This window comes from Anoplopoma fimbria, chromosome 2, assembly GCF_027596085.1.
Source record: "Anoplopoma fimbria isolate UVic2021 breed Golden Eagle Sablefish chromosome 2, Afim_UVic_2022, whole genome shotgun sequence".
In the NCBI taxonomy this organism is placed as follows: Eukaryota; Metazoa; Chordata; class Actinopteri; order Perciformes; family Anoplopomatidae; genus Anoplopoma; species Anoplopoma fimbria.
In genome coordinates this window covers 17,475,884-17,498,189 of record NC_072450.1, presented here as the reverse complement: position 1 = coordinate 17,498,189, position 22,306 = coordinate 17,475,884, and the positions used below count along the sequence as shown (strand labels likewise).

General features: G+C 38.2%; 1 protein-coding gene across 1 annotated transcript; it reads left to right on the top strand.

Annotated features, from left to right (window-relative positions):
• Nucleotides 1-1,494: 1,494 nt before the first annotated feature.
• Nucleotides 1,495-18,417, top strand: LOC129103305 (DNA-binding protein RFX7-like). The gene is made up of 9 exons (XM_054613713.1): nt 1,495-1,938; nt 6,161-6,194; nt 9,534-9,619; nt 9,870-9,992; nt 11,649-11,765; nt 12,543-12,627; nt 12,767-12,980; nt 13,568-13,848; nt 14,833-18,417. Exons 1-9 carry the CDS (start codon nt 1,817-1,819, stop codon nt 18,067-18,069), a joined length of 4,299 nt encoding a protein of 1,432 aa, XP_054469688.1. The 5' UTR covers nt 1,495-1,816; the 3' UTR covers nt 18,070-18,417.
• Nucleotides 18,418-22,306: the final 3,889 nt, after the last annotated feature.

Below are 22,306 nucleotides of genomic sequence, written 5' to 3'. Positions count from 1 at the left end.
CTTCCAGCCACATTCCCACTTCCCCAAACAAACTTATTGCCGTTCTCTGCTGTCCATCAGATGCCCTCTGATTTTTTTCTCCCGTCCCAGTCACCTCAATTCCGTATCCAGCCACTTCCTCATCTGTCCTGCAGTAACCCCTGTCTCTCCAGTCCCAGTCACCTGATCATCCCCACGAACCTGTTTCCACTCAGGCCTACACTATTTAACCAGCCCTTTCCACTCATTCCCTTCCTGATCAACAACATTGCTTTTTGCTTCTTTAGTTTGAGCTTCTAGTATCTTACTGTTTCTTGGTACCTGTTGTCTGCCTGTCTACCTGCCTGCACCTCTCCCTGCCCCATTCCTGCATCCTCTGGATTGTATACAATCTCTGTTTGGACTAGCCAATAGGTCTTTATATGTTCCCCTCTGCAAAAACAGTTCCTGTCTGTCTGGTAGTCTGCGTTTGGTTCCTCTTCCTCGCTGTCTCGTCCTCACCCTTTTCTCAAAGAGGTCACAAGCATGAAAAGTTTGGAACCACTGGTATAATATTTGATAATACATTGTATTCTTTAAGTTTTATTATTTTTTATGTAAAATATTCACCTGAAAGGTAACTAATATCTGCACCTTTTAAATACATGAAGCTGAGTAGAAATATGAAGTAGCATGGAAATACTCGATCAAAGTAGCTCACAATTTTACTTAAGTACAGTACTAAAAATGTAGGCTACCTAGTTACCTTCTACCACAGGTAGTCGTCAAGTAATAAAGCCTACATGATATCAGTGGATATTGTGTTTAAGTGGTGCATATTCTCGAGTAAAGATAGAGAGTACCAAATGCCCACAAACCATCCCCCAAATGTCAAGATGAGGCTTTTTTCTGCCCTAGGTGTCTGGGACCCCTATACGTCTGCCTGCATCGCTATGTTGGTAATCCATATCAAATGTACAGTACCAGTCAAAAGTTTGGACACACCTTCTCATTCAACTACTTTGAAGAATCTAAAATATAAAACAAATGCTGGTTTGTTGAGCATTTGTTTGTTTCCCACATAATTCCATATGTGTTCCTTCATAGTTTGGATGTCTTCAATATTAATCTACAATGTAGAAGAAAAATAAAAATAAAAATAAAGAAAAACCATTGAATGAGAAGGTGTGTCCAAACTTGTGACTGGTACTGTATATACTACTACTATTACTACTACTACTACTACTACTACTACTACTAATAATAATAATAATAATAATAATAATAATAGTATATAATGTATGAATAATAGTCTTCTTATATTTATTTTTTACTTTACTTCTGTGTCAACATACATACGCAATACTAATATCCACAGTTAAACACATTTAACCTGACATTCATAGTAACGTGCTCGGTATCGTCTGCTGCTTACATGTTGTTTTTAAAGCTCGGGGTCTCAGTGCGCATGCGTCAACCCAACAAGCTACTACTCACCATGCACATGCAGAGAAATCCCATAACGTGAGGGGTACTGCAGGGCAGAGCACACCGGAGGGACTAGCTAGGTGCCTTGCAGTTGTCCGCCTACTATTTACACCCGCCTTCATTTATATCAATGCATCACGTCGCGTTTGGCAGCGACGCGTAGTCTCTCTGCACGGACGTCTTTAATTCACCAAAGTGTCGGTGCGCGATGTCGGAGGAGGACTCGGTGGCAGCAACAACAACAACACGGAGCGCTGCTGTCCCGTTAGCATCGCAACGCCCTCCGGTCCATGCTGTTTAACCCGAGCACGCCCGTCTACGCCTCCCGCCCAGTCCAGTCCAGTCCAGACTCGCTACGAGGCCCACCGCGATGGCCGAGGAGGACCCGCAGCAGCAGCCGGACCGCGGGGCGAGGAGTCTGCCCGGCCTGCTCACCGGGCTGCAGGGCGCTGAGGCCAGTGCTCTGCAGCTGAGGATCAAGAACTCCATCTGGTGAGGAGGCGTTCACACTCCGCCACGGTGCACACGGGGATGCTTCAAGTGGGAAATAATGAGCTAATATCACATTTAAACTGAGGCTTTTCACTGTTTCCTGGTCAGAGAGTCAGTACCCAGAGGTTGGAGTAGTAAGAGTAGTGATACCACAATGTAATAATACTTATATACAAGTAGTCCTGCATGCAAGTACACAAGTACTATCAGCAAAAATGTACAATCAGCAAATGTAAACAGTACTTGTTGAGCAGAAATGTGGCCCCTTGTGAGTATTAAATATGATATAATATATGTCACTGAATTACTGATGCAATAATATGTAAGTAGCGTACTGTTATAGTTTCTCAAGGGGGGGCAAGTTTACTTACACTATATATATATATATATATAAAATCAACAACTATGTTTTATATTTTAAAGGCTTATTATATGTTTTACAAGTAAAATATGAATCTTTAAAGTAACTGTGAAATAAATGTAGGGAAGTAAAAGGCACAATAATTCCATCTAAGATGATGGGACAGAATTATAACTGGGCAGAGAAGTGAAATACTAAGTGCAGTACTTGAGCCAAATTCCACCACTATGTTTAAAACTATGTTTAAAGACGCAAAACTGCAGAGTAAATATTTTGTATTACAAACAAACTACAAGTCTTGCATACAACATTTCATCAAAAGTAACATAACTCATTGTGCATGGCACAGTGGTTTCTATCAGCGTCATATTATTGCATTGTATATTATTGCATGTATATTATTGCATTGTATATTATTGCTGAAATTGGATTTTTATTACTAATAGAGCTGATTTTAACTTTTTTCATACTGTCAAATAGTTCAATCACATTATCAATAACAGTATCTAATATTCCATTCACAGATTATAAATTGTCTATGTAAAACATTAGTCTGTAAAGCATCTATACCTGTCATATTAATGTGATTGAGTAAGAAGTACAATCTGTTCCTCTGAAATGCAGTGAAGTAGAAGCATTAGTACTATTAAATGGAAGTACTCACGTAAAGTGCAAGTACCTCATACTTTAGTCAATTAAATTACTAGAAGAAATGTATGTACTCATTGTTTCAGCTGGTTGTAAGTGCTTGCAGACTAAACTATTAAGATCGTCTTGGGATCAAAAAGTTGTTTCAGGGTCAGGCGTTGACATGGACAGTGGTGGAATTTAAGTGCAGTTACTCAATAACAGTACAATGTTGAGGTACTTGAACTTAACTTCTACTACACCTTGCCAGAACATATTGTACTTTTTACTCCTCTGTATTTTTTTTTTTACAGCTATAGTAACCAGTTATTCTGCAAACAAATATTTTACTTATATAACATATGATCAGCTTATAAAATATGATGATGCATTTCAATATATCAAACATGTCAATACTACATATAGTAGTTGAAATAAGCTCCACCTTGAAAAGCAACTACATTAAAATGCTGTCATTTAAAGCTACAATTGGTAACTTGGTACATGTCACATTATGGTATTAAAGCTTCAGTAGGCATCTTTGATTAAAAAAACTGTCACTATATCCTGACAGTAGTACCTATGTAGTATGTAGTATGTAGTAGTACATAGTTCCTCTGCCTCCTCTTAGTACTCTTAATGGCATTTGCAAGATTCCAGCACGTCCAAAGAAAAACAAGCAATCAGAGCCAAGGAGTCTTTAATGCAGCTGTCAATCACTGCTCGTGAACTCAAGCTGTCAAACTAAAAGATAATGTTATGGGATTGCCTTTTTCTCACCTCTAACATTTTTAGAAACACATTTTAGCGTAATGTTTAGCTGTAAAATGAGAAAGTTTGTGAACAGGCCACCATGTTTAAATTAGTCGAGCCAAAACCAATGAAAAGCACACTTAAATATGTAAAAATTTGAGGTGCAAAGTAGGCAATACCATTTGACAGTTTGAGCATAATGCATAATACTCTGCTCTGATTGGTTGTTTTTGGGTGGAATCTTTCAAATGCCATGTGGAGGACTAAAAGGGGGCAGAAGTACCTGATTTATTCACAGATTTTCTGTCGCATGTACTGTCAGGATAAAGTCAGTTTGAGTGAATATGACAAAATGTGATTTTCATTAAAGTTGGCAACTGTTGCTTTGATGCACCTGTAATAATAATCTGATATTGTAATATATGATAATATAAATTAGATGATTGATTAGTTGAAGGTGTTGCCAAAGTAATAGTCATATACATTCAAGTTCCCTCTATTTCCATCATCAAAACAAAACAGACATTCTCCAGTATGTAGCTCCTGTAACAGTGGGTGAATCAACTTGACATAACTCAGTTTCACATTATGAAGCTGTGCTAAAACCATTATAATACGAATATAATGGCATATTTATCACCAAGATCTGTTTTTGAAAACTGCTCACAACTACCAGACATGGCCATGATATAATCCAATGTATTCTCACGCCAGTTTTTTTTAAAAGCGCTCCCTGAACTCACACGTCTTTGCCTGGTTTTAGGCTACAAATAACAATTTCCAAAAAATGTACCAGACAGAAGCACATGAATACAAGTGACCTGGGAGTATGAAATAACCAGTATATAGGATAACCAATAATGAGGAATGACACTTATCTACTCACATAACAAAATCAAAAACACTGAATCAAAGCCTCATGGAAAAAAATGTATGTATATAAGTATGTATGTATGTATGTATGTATGTATGTATGTATGTATTAAAACTAAATTAATGCAAGGATTTCATAGAGCTGCCAGTAAGTTTAACAGATCGTTAATAATAATAATAATAATACAGCAGTTGTTGTTTGTATTCTAATACATCTGTCAGCTACAATGTTGTATTAATGAATTTAATTATTAGTTAAGATATGTCACATTAGAAAAAATACTAACTTTTTTTAACAACTGATCGTACATATTGTCTCTGGTTGTTCTTATTTAAGCCTGTGTTCTCACTGCAAGTAGCCTTTTATTTCTGATTGTGAATGCACTCAAGTACTACCATTTAAATGTCAAAAGGCTGAACTACCAGAAAGAACAATAGTTCAGAGGTGAAACATCTGCAGGGAAACCTCAACAGAAATACATCCTTATGCTAACATAATGGGAGATTGGATATTTGTCCTGCTCCCTAAATCTTTAACCTTTAAGAGGATTAGAGCATAAATATTGACGTTGACTTGAGCGACTGAGTGGTTCATGGTAGAGTGAGACCGCCTTAGTCGGGTCAGCAAGTTCATTTGCAACTAAACCGTCACTATTTCTTTTATCATCAATGATAGTCTGTAGTGAATTCCTACTGTTCCTGCTGGTTTTCAGAGACTGAGTTAAACCTGAATATTATACACACAGTATGATTTAAAGGTATCAACTCTTCTATCGAATCAGTGCCTCAGGTGTCATTTGGCGTCTCTCCCAAATCTGCCTCACAAACAGCTCAATGACGACCTTTCAACACTGGGAAATCCCTGGCTTCCTAGTAACAGTGAATTAAAGTGTTTTTGTCGTGGCCTAAAGCATCTCCTGACTCTGACCTGCCCGGTGTCGCAGAGTAAGAGTCTTTAAATGTGACATGCCTTCTGTGTCTTACTCAACAACAACCTGACCTGTCTGCAGATTAGGAATTAGACCTGGAGAAGTAGAATTCATGTATCTTGGTTTGACCCCGGTCTTGTAATGCAATTTTTGCATGAATAAGTTCTCTTGATTAGTGCCGTGTAGTTTATTTCGTTATTTTGCTCTGCATCTTTTGTCTGACCAGTATGATGTGACCAGCCTCCTTTTACTGTAGAATAATACAATACAATGAGTATATGGAGAATAACAGGAATCACAATCAAACATTTGTTTTTCTTCACAAATGATTTAGCATAATGGCTAAAATAAACATTAGTAAAGGTTGACACTCTTTTTTTTTTAATCAAATTCTTCCATCAAGATTAAGATAAACGTATATTAGATTTACTCAGTGACTGCACATGAGTGCCTGTGTTCTTCTGTCAGAGACAATGTGAGCACAGTGGCTGTCTTTCTTTCTCTCTTTTTACATATGACAACATGTGTTCCTGGTGGTGGGATACATGATCTGAGAGTTGTGGAGGGAGGGTCGTCTCATGCCAAACATTCCTCTGCTTTATAAATAAATACACTTTAGACACAAGCGCTCATGTTACATAAGCTTGATACTAATTTATACCTTGTCTCTGTTTTGCAGCAAATCTGTTCAATCAAAGGTGGAAAACATTCTGGTGAGTTTCCTTAACTTGTTTTAATCTACAAATTAGAATTTAAATTAAGCATTTTAATTTAGCTGATAAAATATTTTTTCTAATGTATTTTTGGTTGTTGCATGTAGGGTTGTAATACTATTGTTTCCTGATGTTCTTTTTCTTTCGTTCCGGCATATTTATAAAAATAAAAAAAATCTGTCAGTACAATAGGAAAATGTTGAGCAGAAGATATTATAACATGCAAATATTGTTCCTTGCGTTAACAGTAATTGGTGAGAACATTAAAAATATGTCCTGAGAGTGATGCTAAAAGACAGTTTGTGGGGTCGTTAAAATTAACAACTAAATGTTTAACGGTTTATCCTCTTTCCAGCAAATTTTAATTTGACCTGAAGGTGGCGCTAGTACCAAAACAGTAAAGGTCAAGCTCTGGGAAGAATGACTGAGGACTTTAACTATCGATTATTGTCATTATAGATTATGCAAGAACCTTTCTCTTGAAAATTACAGAAACATTTGGACATTTCTTCTTGGGAATCCACTGGGGAACTCAAATATCTATAACTCTATATCTTTAACTGAATATCTGCAAATTACTTTAGGTAACTGAATATCTATTAACTAATATCAATAACTGAATATCTGGCCAACTGTTGTTAAAAAATTCCGGCTCAAGCAGCTATATATATTTACGGTGTATTTATCTATCATGAATTGTGTTTTGATGTCCATCTTTTGAACATACATTGTGACTAATTGTGGTTTTGTGTGATGCTCTGGAGTAGATTTCAGAACCTGCTATATAGAGAAGAAGTCGAGTACAAACTAGAGACAGCTAATATTGTACTTTACTTTGTGCTGAAGTGGTATCCAGTGTTGTACATGCCAGCCCAGTTGCTATTCAATAACAATATAATAGTTATTTAAAAAAGAATAATGTGCAGTTCCCCTGAAAGTGTGACAGTCAAGGTTAAAGCCTCATGGGAGCTGTAGGCTACATGTTGAATAAATAGAAATAATTGTTAATAATTTGCTACGGTCATGATGAATCAAAGTTTATTGAGCAGTTGTAGATACCATTTTACTTAGCAGAATAACCCAGTGTCATGTTTCAGCTATTAATAAAAGAAACAGTCAATGCAAAAAATTCACTGTGTAGCCAAGGCTCTATATATATATATAATGTTTGATGTCATATAGTGGTTAATACAGACTGGTTCATCTTTCCTCATCCCTGTCATGCCTTTCAAAAAAAGAAAGTCAAAAAATGTCCTCTGACCTTGTGTAACCCTGTGTTGTCATCCTCCTCCTGATCTGTCCTTGCTCCACCTTCGATGACAAACCTACAGCATCTTGTTTCAGAAAATGTCTACTTCACAGTGTTCAAAGCTGCACAAAACAAGCTTAAACAGTGCAAATTAACTATCCACCTCTAAAATGTACACTGCGTTTTTGTTTGCATGCTGGTAACAACTTTGTTTAAAGTGGGGATTGGAGTTTACTGTGCACATCTGATGACACAGTAACATACAGACCTTGATAGTCCAAGACAGCAGAGCAGGAAGTGAGTCACACACAAAAAAAGACAATCATGTCCTCTGAATGATACACAACAAGGATTTAGCAGGTTTGTCTCTGAAATGCAGCTCACAGATAAAACTCATTGCCTAAAATTATTGCCTAGTTCAAAATTATCTTTGATTATTATTTATAATGATTATTATTATTATTATTATTATTATTATTATATTCCTTTATTGATCCCCATGGGGAAATTCGGTGTTGCAGCAGCTCAACTACATAGAAACAGATAATAAATACACATATTATACAATAAAATAAAAATAGAATAAAAATAAAATATGATATGTATTACCTGTATTCCTCATGGCTGCTCAGTGTCTGTTACCTTCATGGGAGAGCAGTCGGGTCAGTAAGCTGTTCAAGGTGAAAGGTTAACAGCAGAAGATTCAAGTTCACCTTACAAGCTCCCATGCTGTGCAGAAGCATGTCTGTCTGTCTGTCTGTCTGTCTGTCTGCCTGCCTGCCTGTCTGTCTGTCTGTCTGTCTGTCTGTCTGTCTGTCTGTCTGTCTGTCTGTCTGTCTGTATGCAGCCATTTAAGCTGTATGTGTGCACAAACTTGTGTTTCTTAGCTGTACTATATGCAGTGTTTGGCTTACACCAAATTTACACCAATTTTGCGTGTCTGGTGAAGCACCTTGCAGCAGTTGTATGCACAATCTTTGTGAAGCCTTTGAGTACTTCAGAGGTCTCTTGGTGTCTTTTGTCACGAGTATCTTTTCAGGCAGATTTCAGCTTTGCGAAATTAAACCACCAGGATTGAAACTGCTCCTTCCTCGGCTATCATGTTTTATTTTCCTTCTGATGAACGAGGTTTGATGTGTCTTAGACTGTTTGCAGCTATCATATTTACAGGAGAGTATATAACATGATAGAACTGAGCTTTAATAAATATTTAATAGTCATCCAGTGAAGCACGTTGTTGCTTCAAATTTAAGTTGTGTCGGACAAACCTGTTGTCGTTGTTGTCGTTGTAGTTTGTGTGGCTACTATTACATTGATACTAGGCCAGGATCATAATTTACTTTCACTGTAATAAAGGCAGGTACACTATTAAGTTGTGTCACTGAGAAAATAAGACCTTAACAGTCTGCAGCAGGGGTCTCCAACTTGTTTAACTGTGAGAGCTAATTTGACAAAATGAGAGCTACTCATAGCACCAAGTTGTACATTGCTAATAGCAAAGATAATTCACTTTAATGGTCCTTTAATAACATTTCAGCCACCAGTCATTGCGTCTATTTCAATCCCGCCATGTGCAAAGTTCTTTTTATATTCCTCCTGAAAATTAAAATGTAAATGTTTTTTGGCCTTGTTATGTTCTGCGATCTTTGTCAAATTTGGTGTGCGCTTGCTAGTCTGATATCACAGCCTCAAAGTGAATGATGATGGGTGATGTCAGTGAATTTGATTGAACAGTTAAAAAACGTGTGACCTAGATTTTGTATTGCATCCGATAGTTGTTGTTGTTGAGACTTTTTAACTCAAAACCACAAATGTGAACCTGCTGATGGCGCTAAAGGAAAAGTCAGAGAATCACCAAAATCATTCATCCTCTGGGGATCATGAATGTCTGTACAACATTTCTTGCCTATCCATTAAAAAATGGTCGAAATATTTGGACCACAGTCGTGACTGAACCAACTATCTGCTCTGCAGGTGTAGCAGAACGACCTCTACTTTTAAATCCAAGTCTAGAAGCTACGTTGTACCGATGAATAGGATGGCCAAATATTAAAACTCTATTCTTTTTGTACTTTTTTTTTTTTCTACAGCAAGATGTGGAGAAGTTCTCAGACATTGAAAAACTCTACCTCTACCTTAAGTTGCCTTCTGGTCCAACCAGTAGCATTGAAAAAAGGTAAGAATACACCTGCTTTCTCACAGTATTTATAGAAAAATGGACAGTTGTGGCAAACATTTCTGTTTGTTTTTTTCTCAAAACTGTTGAGTATGTGAATGATATAGAAGGGTAAAATAATAATGACACACACAGACAAAACTTGATGATTTTTCAGGACTCACTGAGGTTACAGGGAATTGATTAAGCCAAGTTTTGTTGTTTTGCTTTGTCATTAGTCAATTAATCAATGACCCATGTCTTTTCTCAGTGACCAGAACACCCTGTCATCAAGCCGCACACAGCAGATGCATGCGTTCAACTGGATCCGCCATCATTTAGAGGAATACCCAGAGACGTCTCTTCCCAAACAGGAGGTCTATGATGAATACAAGTAGGTGATACAGAGTCAAAAGCAAAGACTTTATTGTGAATCTCATTTAGTTTCTTATTAAACACAATATATAAATCACAGAGAATAAATCCGATTTTTTTAAGACTTAACTATAAACTCCACTATATATTTGAATATGTTGAACTGGTGTTCACGTCTTAAATAGATAACAGCTACTAATGGTCGAGATTCTTTCTCGTCTAAATAACTGGCGGCTGAAGCGATAGTATAAATAGACGCAGCAGGCACGGGAATCACAGAGAGCGACATGTGTTGGTAATATTAGAATGGAAAGTCTGAGACAGCCATTGAAACGCTCTGACAGTGTTATGTAACTGCCTTTTTAACTCTACTAGATCAGAAATACAGTGCCCTCCAGAAATATTGGCGCCTTTAGGATAGACAGCTGAAAAGGCTTTAAAGAGACGTTATGTGCTTCACTTCTAAACAAAAACATTTTGTTTTGTACAAAAAAACCAATCACTTATTGCATTTTTTTCAAATGGTAATACAAGTACTGACGTTAGGTAAAAATTGCATGAAAAAAACATTTGAAGATTATCTGCCTTTGTTAGATGGGAATGTGGATGATGCCGAATCAACCATAATACAAAAATGTAGATATGGGCGTCACTTAGTTTAGTTCTCTTTCTAGAAATGTCACTTTTACAACTCTATTGTTGCAAAATTCTACACGTCTAACTTTACATAATATACCGTTAAACCTGTATTAACAGATTTGTTTTTGGCCACTTGGGTGCAAGACAAATTGTAAACAGGACATTGACATTATCATCATATGAAGTTCATACAGCAAATGTGTTCACCAAGTTTCCATTTAACTCATCCAGCAGTTGCAAAGCAAAATTAGTATTCATTTACAGTCATGTTTCTGGTCACCAGATTAATGTAATTTTTCAATCTCCTCTAAGTTCTGTTTTTGGTCTCCACCAGCACCTTGGAAAAAACGAAAGATATCTGACTTTTTAGTTTCGATCTTGCAATATCCATTTTTCCTTCCTGAAACCAATTCCAATACCTTAACTTGCCGATATTGATTACAATCTGATAACAGTGTGTTAAAAATGTGTCACCGTTTGACTGTTGGGATTTTCCAGCGTAAAACCTTGCCAAATTGCTGACATTTTGCTAGCTGTGGCTAACGTAACACTCTCCGCTAGAACGTACCTGTTTGGTACTGTGCATGTACAACCCTCAAGAGACATGAGAAAGAAGCAAGATGGCTCACTGATGCAGATAACCGATTTAAGACGGAGCGATCGTTTTTTCCGGAGCTGATGATGGAAGCAAAAAGATCTATCTTGCAAATCTGTTCCTGCGTCCAGCGCTGTCATGTGATGTGACAGTGACGTAGTTGGATGTTAGGATGAACTACAGGTTGCTATTTCAGCTTGGACTTCAAGTCTCAGCCTCTGGTTGGCGAAGGGCCGGCTCTAGATGCCGCTTAAAGACTGAACTTCCTTGTTTTCTTTGCTTGCATTGCTATTTATTTTATTCCAGTACACGGCCGAAGAAATGCAGAAAAAAGAAAGGCAGAGGCCGCATTAGCTTTGTAAGAGGATATGGCCGGCGTATAAAAGGTGTTGATGTAATTTTCTCTGTGATTTCATTTATTCTGTCTGTTATGTCTTTCAGGAGCTTCTGTGACAATCTGAACTACCACCCACTGAGTGCTGCAGACTTTGGAAAAATGATGAAAAATGTCTTCCCCAACATGAAGGCGCGTCGACTTGGCATGAGAGGAAAATCAAAATATCCTTCAGTGGAATGGATTGTAACAGTCTGAGTCTGTCTCTGGTCACAGACCATCTGCTGTTGCAGTTCATAAGCTCTCTAAATATAGACGTGAAATGAAATAAAGTCCCCTCTGCCTTGGAAGCAGAAGCATAATACAGAGCCCATAGGGGGAGTCACCATAATCTTTACCTTCACGACACAATTGTTTAAATTTTTCTCTGTTTTGTTCTTGACGTAAAAGTGCAAAACTTGATTTTTATTGATTACCTTCAGTCATTCACACTAATTAATTATTTTTGGTGTGCGGTAACAATGTTATGGGTAATGATGCTGAAATACTTTAGGAAGTTGAAGGGAGTTTGCTTTGAACTTGTATAAGCAAACTGCTTGTGTCCCAGGAATCAAGGATTTGTTTCATTAATAGTTTGACATTAAGCACTAATTGAAATAATCCATAAAAGATCTGGTTCAATATCAACATATTTAATACATTTTGAATTAAAGTAGTTTTCCTGCAGCGAAGTGGTTAAATAATTGGAAACTCTTGAATATTCAATTTCAATGTCAAATATTCTTATTTTCAGATTTCCATTTTTCTATCCCACAGGCACTAGAAACCTTTATTTTTTTATTCTAAAATCTTAATGTTACATTGATCTGGCAAATGAAAATCTAAAATATTTAAAATTACATAATTTAACCGATATGCATTACATGGACTATGACGTTATATATTTTACTGCAGATGTTCATTCTATGAATCACATGTTTTTGATCTTAACACCAGCTTACATATTGCTACAGTGGACTGAGGAAGAGGCCCTTTGTTCACATGCCATCTTTACCCTCTCTGGATCTCCATAAAACAGGGGATGGGGTAAGCACATTTAGATCTTCCATATTTATATTACAATATTAATATTAAATTATAAAACTCTCTTTAACTCGATTTTAGTCAATGTCCTGTCATGCAATGTATCATGTATAGTGTAAAAACACAAATCTTTTGTGTGTAGCTCCAGTGTGACGTCTTGGAGTCACCGTGTCAGCTGAGCAGCATAAAGGAGGATGTGCGGTTTGCAGCCTGTGATCTGGTGTGCGAGTGGGCCCAAAAGGTGCTGAAACGCCAGTTTGATGCCGTGGAAGACTTGGCTCGCTTCCTAATCGACAGCCATTACATCAGCAACAAGTCTCTGGCAGCTCTCACCATCGTCACCGGCACAGCAACAGGTCAGACGCTCTCGAAATCGGCTTCATGACACCTGTGTGAAAACAAGTCAACTGTGGCATCTTGTGGCAGCTGCCTGCTACTGCTCTTTTATGTCAGTAAAAAAAAAGTGTCTGCTTGGTTTTCAATAATGAGGACAGCTGTATTTTTCAAGAACCTAAAACCTTTTTTAGCTTAACTAGAGATCTTTGGTCAAACACATATTCCACATCTGATATGTGGATGAACAAAAAATAATCAATTATAGAATCCACAAGTCCTCAGACATTTCAGAGCCAAATGCATTTCCACATAAATCAAACTATTTGACTGAATAAACACACATCAATGTTCCTATCTTATGTTGCAGCTAGTTGTATTTTTGTAATAATTAGTTAGAATTATTAGTATATTAGTTTATGTTTTATTTCACTTGTTTAATGCGTGGACTCTTAGATGCTTAGTATTATAAACAATAAGTTTGGTAATTTCCATGAAGTGTCATGATCAGAGAATATTGTCTTTACATATTATGATGATGAGGCTATTACTTTTTACTATTAACACTAGCATGATACATCTCTAATCTCCGACTGCTTCCTTTCTTTAGAGGTCAAGCCTCCACAGACGGTTTCAGCATTCGTCCCCACTGCCGAGGCTCACTCCTTCCAGCCTCATGTGACGACCCTGTCCTCACCTTCTGTCGATGCAAAGCAGCAACTCCAGAGAAAGATCCAGAGGAAACAGCAAGAACAGAAGCTGCACTCTCCTCTACCCAGAGAGGGACAAACAAAGAGGGCAGATGACGGTGTGCCTTGTGCCAGCCCAGCCCCTCCGTCACCTCAGCCAACCATAGGCATCGTGGTCGCTGCTGTCCCGAGCCCCATCACGGTGAGAAAGCAGCACTCTCAGCAGCAAGTAGATTACATTGTTGTGTGTAAAACCTGATAAACACGATTTGCGTCCCTTTTTTAAAATCTAACAACACAGTGAATTAATTAATAGTAAATATGAGTGCAGTCATCTTTTTTTATTCTAAAATAATTGAATACTGAATTCAGTGACATCAAAGAAGTAATCACACTAATGCAAATTGCGTTCCAAATTATACCTCTCATCTTCTGTCTAGAAACACTGAATGGACTTCTGTGTAAAACATTAATAGAGTCAGTCAATAGTATTTGTCACTTCAATGTCAGGTATGTTCAGTTATGAGTGTTAAGAGGCCATTTTTAGGAAAACACATGATTATTTAAAACAAATACTTTATTTTGGATTCAGTCATCATAACAGCTTCAGCTTACATTCAACATAATGTAAACTAAGATGAATTAAATATGAAAAAACATTTTTGTACCACATCTAATACCACCAAGCCTTTTCCATATATTAAGACATCTATGTTCTTTGAAAGAAATTAAAATGTTTACTTATAATCCACATGCCAGGAAAAAGAAAAGGATCCAGTGTCTCCATTCTGCTTTAAACATTGACTGTATTTTCATAACCACAATATTGTGTCACTCAAGGTATCTTTCATTGTTTCAAAACTGCAATTAAAATGTTATTATTTTTTGTTTTTTTGTTTTTTCAACAACTTATATGACAACAGATGATGTTCCTGAATAGCCTTACCTCTTCTGAAAACAATACGAGGCCCTGTTGGTCTGATGGCAGTTTTATGAGCCCAATACTAAACAGCGTTTAGTTTCAGTTTTATTTGTGGCAACAAAACTGTGTAACAGCAAACAGCATCCACCTTTGTTGGTGATGAGAGTTAAATTATAAGAGCTCACCACATTTTGGATGCAGACCTTTTGAATATGATCTAGAATTCAGTTGTTCCACTTTCTGATTGACCTTCCCTCCCTGCAGGTACAAAGAAGCAGGCAGCTGTTGTCGCCCAGCCCAATGGGAACAGTAGAGGGCAAAATGCTGCCTGTTAACTTCCAAATGATGACCCAGCCGGTCCAGGCAGTGAGACAGAGCCCCAAAACCCCACAAAATATTCTAGCCAGTCCAGTGGGAGATCGCACTGCTCGGCAGCGCTATGCGCAAATCCTGCCCAAACCAGCGGCCACGACTGCCATCACTTTGCGCTCGCCCTCCACCATGATCATCCGCAACAGCCCTGTTAAGACTGTGATGACCACATGTCATGTCAGCCCAGTCAGTTTGGTCCAGATGGCAGCCATATCACTCGCACCCAGCGGCAGCAGTACCACCACTTCCCTCGCAAACGCCACTCTGCGGCCGGCATCCGCAGGCATTAGTAGTACTTTCGTTGCAGAATACATCAGCTCCAATCAAAGCATGAGGAGTGCTTCTGCAGTCCCCATTCTGGCCCCGGTGGCCAGGTCCGGGCAGACTACTAACACTCATACCATCGATGTTGAAATGGAAGTTGAAGCTATACATCAAAACAGCAAAATGCAAAATCCTGGTGCTCTAGTTTTCACTCAAGAGGCGATGGGAAATCGGGCTGTAGGGGCTTCACAGAGGGCTGCCAGTGTGCCCATACCTCAGTCTAGAGGCTTCTTGGGTCTGGAGGACACATCCAGCACTAATTGCAATGGAAATTCCTCCTCAAGCTCTACCACTGTCCAAAACTGCAATAATGGCGCTAATAACACAAGCGCTTTGCACTTAACTCCCTCCACTCAGAATACCAGCATTTCTTTACTGAACACCAGCACACCACTTTCATTTGGGCAAAGAAGCAGTTTAATACCAGTAAAGGAAGGTTTCCTGTCCACTAAGAGCCTCAGGAAACGTTCAAGCCTCAGTCCAGACGTTTCTCCAATCAAAAGGGCTTTTATACCCCAGCAGCCAGTAGAGGGCAGTGCTGGTCTTGGATATGGGATTGGAAACACGGTCGGTAACGTCCTCAGGCCAGGAGCTCCAACTAGACCTGAAAGTGCACCAGCTGCCAGAGAGGTAGAGACGAAAATGATCCACGTCCCATACGCCCAAGTCCACGCGCCTTGCACTTCCTCTGTCAGAGCCAGTGGCTTCTACTCTGTTTCCAAAACACAGAGCTCAATGCAGAGGAAAAACACCTCCACTGTTATGGAAACTTGCACCCCACTCAGTCACGAATTAATTCAGCAACAGCAGGGTCACACGATGTCTAACGTGCACGCCCTACCTCGTAACCCCGGCCTCCAAACACATTCAGGTGTGAGTGATGTTAGGAGTTCAGCCACAGGGAGCCTGGAAGGAGCTGAACAACATACCTACTCTAAGTCTATCCCTGTTTCTACACCCCTAGACTTTTTGAATCAAGCTTCATCGTCAGGCCAGCTCCCTATGCAGACTGATATGGACTACTTTCCCTTTGATGACGATGTGACTCAGGACAGCATTGTGGAGGAGCTGGTGCAGATGGAGGAGCAGATGAAACTTAACAACATGCAGGAGTTTGGAAACTGTGTTACACTGCAAGGCCAACAGGCTGTGATGCCCGACAACATAATGTCTACCAATCAGACCATGAATGCTTACTATCATGCCGCAAACTGCCACAGCAACCCGATCCAAACTCCAACACCGACACCCACTCCAACTCCCACACCCACGTCAGAAATGATGGGAGGAGTCCAAGGCTTCACCAGAGAGAGCCCTTTCTCCCGCATCGCCTCCACAACCCCAGTGGACAGCGCACTGGGAAGCAGCCGACACACCCCAGCTGGTACTCCACACTCAAACTGCAGCAGCAATGTGCCTCCCAGTCCAGTGGAGTGCAGAAACCAGTTTGCATTTACACCCATCAACTCAAGCATCACTGGTTTCCACGACGGTAGCACCATCTCCAGCAGCCCAGTCAAGCCCATGCAGAGACCGACGGCAACCCACCCAGACAAGACCCGGCTGGAGTGGATGAATAACAGTTACAACAGCGGCAGCGGGAGCTTGAACAAGTCAAACAGTGGGATGGGAATCCTCCCCAGCTATCAAAGCCTGATAGGTGACCATTTCCAAAAACCTCACGCTTTCGCCGTCCCTCATGCGCGGCACCACGACAGCCATTTTGGGCGCTTGACTCCCATCTCGCCCGTGCAGCAGCAGATATCTAACATGGCCAAGCAGGAGGGCTTTGCTGTGCCGGCCCCTCTGGATAACAAAGCCACCAACTCACCTTCTGCAGCCTTTCGATGTCGCAGTGTGAGCCCCGCTGTGCATCAGAGGACCTTGAGTGGAAACACAGGAAACCTTCCCCACATCCCTCGTTCAGTAGTGTCTCCCTATAACTCTCCTGTGACGCCAGAGATGTTGAACATCTTCGCAAACAGCCAGACAAATCTTGGGGTGAGCAGCATGGCGCAGAGGAGCCATTCTGTGCCGCTCAACATCATGATGCAGACTGAGGTCCGGCCCACGCCAGGACAACACTGCAACAGCAAAAACATCACCAATGTGCTTCTGAGCAAGCTGGATGGGGACCATGACGACACTGTACGGGGGCTGGGCATCAATAACTTACCCTCCAGCTACACTGCACGCATGAACCTCACCCAGATCCTGGAGTCCGACCCCAACCTCTCCTGCAGTGACCACCACCTCAGCCTGATGTCCTCTGACTCCACCAGCAGATGCAAGTTGCAGAGGCCGGATTACCTCATTGAAAATGCTATTAATGAACAAATGATTCTCTCAGCAGGAGACAGCCGATTACAATCAGCTTCTAGAGAGCAGCATCGCCAACAGGCCCAGTCTATGTTGTTAAGTCTGAGCTCACAGCAGCATCAAGAGGAACTACAGCAGCAGTTGGATTTCAGCACCACTGTGAAAGACCTCCTGACAGAAAACAGCCTTACTGCTGGCAGTCAGCTCATGGACCAGGTGTCAGAGCTCAATGCAGGTTCAGCAGATTTCCCTTGTGAAATCAGAATCACATCGGAGCTCTCTAGTAGCATTAATGACCTTAACGCATTGGACGCAGACCTTCTGTTTGACCCCAACCAGCAGCAAGGGCAATATCAACATGCTGCTGCAGAGGAGGAGTTGGTGAATGATGTGCTGTTTCAACAAATTACCAGCGACACGGCGCATTCAAGTGGACTTGACTGGCTCGAAAGCAAAGATCATCCAACTGTTGGGTTAATGGGTTGAGAAAAGAGCTTTTTTTAAGTCATGTTGAACATGTTAAACTGCGGTTCTTGTTTGTTTTATTTATTTTCAAGTATTTACTCTTTATAATGCAACACTGGACATGTTGAGGTTTGTCCAGTTTAAGTGCCAGGCTGAACTGCAATGATGCTGCAGCACTCTGATTAAAATGCTGGTCATTTCCCTTTAATCAGAGGACATCGCCTCACATTGTTTAAACAAGATCATTTACAACAAGTAAACAAAAGTTACTTAACAAAAAACAATCTTTCACTTAATAGTCAGTGAAGAAATCATAAAAGAGCAATGGATTTCTTAGTGTAAAGAAATGTATAAATGAATAAAAAAAAGAATGAAAAAAAGATAATTACTAATAAGCCTTTGACAAAAATATTTCTTTCTATCATTGTGTCTAACTCTTTTAACTGAAGCATTATCTAACTAACACATAATGTGGAAATTATTGCTGAACTAATAATACGTCATATTTGCAACATTTGTGTGCGAAGCATATTCACTGAAAAACCTGCAACTATCTTATCTGTAAGTATCTAGTAAGTTATCTTTGCAGGAGTCTTGTTTATGTGCATTTTCTTGAGCTGAAAAATATATTAACAAAACATGTTTGAAAGTGTACACTCAGTTTATAGAGAAATAATTCAGTGACAGAAACATAGAGCCAAATTCATCCATAGAAATCCATTTAATATATTGTTATGATCTAAATTATAGTATATAATGAATTATATAAAAATGAACACTGATGGTTCAATTTGATGGAATACATGAAGAGTAAAACTTTAAGTGTACCATAACCATAAAAGGAAGTGATCAATGTCTAAATTGTCCATTCATCTGGTCCACATTTTCAAGCTTTGAGATGTCGTTCATTTATATAAGGCCTTCCTGACGTCATCACAGACTTTGTGCCTCCCCAATGGATTTAAAGAGTCAACCGAGTCAACCTTTAATGTCTTAATCATCACCAGAATTAAAAGTCTGTTCAATATAGAACTCAGACAACTTAAAGATTTTGATATCAATAATAGAATTAGGCCTCTTTTGCAATTTGTTTTGATTTCAAGCCACATTTTGCAAAAGTTTGAAAAGAGATATTTTCTTGTATAATCTGAATGGTTAATTAGCAGAAACTCTAACGAAGCTCTTTTATTTACATTGACAACATTTCTTTGTTAATTGTTAAATCCATAGATATATTAACAAACCGCGGTGTAAGATGAGGGCGTTACTCTTAACCACTTGTAGATAAAAATTGAAAGAATTTATTGGAGAAACCATTTGATAATAATTAAACTAATCTTTCTGCACTTTTGGAGTATGATTCTTGTATAAAAGAAGAGTAATGGGACATAATAAAAGCCAATTTCCTTAGCACTAGAAATTGCAATTATAGTGTTATTATATTGTGTGCAAATAACTTCGAAGGTGAAGGTTTTAATCTGATAAAAAAATTACTAAATAGATGAAATACAGCAACTTGAACAATTTTGTTTCCTAATGTAGCACTCATCAAACTGCACTGACAATCTGTAATACTTGTGTTTCTTTACATAAATGCACTGAGTTTTATTTGAATGATGGAGGAACATGTTTGACTGCATGGCCTGAGGATTTCAATTTAAAAATCACTGATCATATATGAAAGTCTTGCTTTGCACTAATGAAGAGCTGTGCGTAAAAAAAGTCATGCAACCTTTGCTGTAATGAGACTCACAGGTGCTCCCTGAGGGTTTTGGTTTCCGAGCCTTATGTCCATACCAAAGACAAACTGTTAAATATAACATGCAATAACATGCACTAAGATATTGGATGACATACTGAGTTATGTTTGGTAACAGCCATAACAATTATATTCTGTAATGTGAAGAATTAAAAGGAAAATAGCTGAAACATTGGTGTCAGTTGCAGCACTGAAAAAACATTTCTTTATATAATCAGTTCATCAGGACAACGTTAAGGATGTTTTGTTTACTATTGTTGATGCTTTTGTAAAACCAACAGTTAAAAAATGTTTTATGGAGGCAAAAAAGACTGTAACTTATCCTGTTTCTCTGTGTTAGCATTAGAGAGTGTGTTTCTATTTTTGTTCATTCTCACCGTCGTTCAGGGTGTTTGTGTTTTTACTATTTATTCAGAGTGTGTTGTTTGTACAGAAGATGTAACCTGGCAAACCATATAATCTTGTGAATTCACAATAATCTGATTTGCACTGTCATGATGTTTTGTAGCATACATTTTAAGTGTCATAGCATATTACCATGTGTCATATACAGTACTTTTTTTTCAACAGATGATTTGTCAAATGTGGACAATAATAAGAAAATGTAACAAAACTCTCAAAATTCAAACCTTTCAGAACTGAATTTTGGCAGAAAATTGTCCCAGAAAATACTTGCTTACGTTTTAAAAATGTGTAAATGAGACAATCCATAATTATAAAGTGGAATATTAATGTCATGATATATTGCAAACTCAGAACATTGAATCTCTTTCAGTGTATTCGTAAATAGTGTGTGTTGTTTCATACATTTTCACAAAACCTTTAGTTTCTGTAAAAGCAGATTATGTATGTGATATATAATCTAATTTTGAGTATGATTTAACATTGATCAATTTAGACAAACGTTTCTTATTTATGTTTCAGTTTCTCTTTACTTTGTCTGTGAAAACAAACAAAGCATTTATTTGGTTAGCACTGGTTTGTGTTTAAAGAAGACTTTACCCTTCCTCTTGCTGAAAGTGGTTCAGAGCTGTAGAACTGCCCTCTACTGTTGCCTTGCTGTGCTCAGTGTTCAGGGGATTTTTTTTATAAGGGGAAGTGCTTGTTGATACTGCTTTTCAAAGAGTTTTTAAAACAATAAACATTTTTAAGTACATCAGTAATCCTGGAATCAGTGTTTTGTTTTTTTATATGTGCATAAAAGCAAAAGTCAAGGCTTGGCAAGAGATTTGGAGCTGCATGCAAAAGGAATGCATGCTTGTTGACCTTTGAATAAAGTACATTTTAAATAGTAACATCTTTCACCTATAAAGGTAGAAATACTACAGTGTATAAATACTCTAGAATGTTGCTTAAGTAAAAGTGCAAAAGTATTAACATTAAAATGTACTTCAAAGTACAAAAAGTACAGTGCAGAATGGCCCATTTCATAATAATGTTTTATATATACATCTTAGGTTTCTTGTGATACTTAAAGTGCATTTACTTCTGTAGGATTTTGAATGAGGGACTTATACTATACATATATATATATATCAAGTTGAACTTCAATATTATACACATTGGAAGCTGTGTTGTAATCTTGATTTAACATTAGGCTCTCTTATTCACATTAACTCTCCTTTTAATATATATATAAAAAATTCCACCAAAGTAAAGGTACAAAATGTACTTAAAGTATCACAAGAGACATTGGATATCTAATTATAATTAGTTTGTGCAAAACATTTGTTTTTGCTTTTTGATAAACTTCTACAACCTTATTCTACAAACCAGCTCCGGCTCTCTAACTGTTTGCCACTTAAAGTAACTCAAACTCCCTTCTTGGTCGTGCACAAGTGCAAAACACCAGGGCCTTGTTCTGTCTGAAAAAAGTTTTTTGATTTTGATTCATGACAACCCAGAGCGTCCTTTTCTAGCCATCTACTGTTAAAATCCCTATCCTGGAGAACCTGAAACTCACATTATCAAATAAATTCAAATTCCGAGCAGACAACTGCATTTCATGACACATATTGTTTGTAACTATTTTTTTCTACATTGTAGATTAATATGGAAGACATCCAAACTATGAAGGAACACATATGGAATTATGTGGGAAACAAACAAATGCTCAACAAACCAGAATATATTTTAGATTTTAGATTCTTCAAAGTAGTTGAATGAGAAGGTGTGTCCAAACTTTTGACTGGTACTGTATATATATACACAATATATAAACTATATTGTCAGGTAAAGTAGGTCAAAGTATTTTTTTATATTATATAGGTGGAGGCTTCAAATAAGCCCAGTGGGCTTTCTGCCTCTTCCTGCACTGTAATATAATTTATCAATGTTATTTGTTATGTTTCAATTGTGCAAATAAACTAAACTAAACTAAAATATATACTTAAGTTAATGTTGTTAGTTACATTACACCACTGCTTTTTGCTGATAGTAGGCTAGTTAATACCTTAAAGTTAAGTTACATTGATACACAACTTTTACTTGAGTTATTTT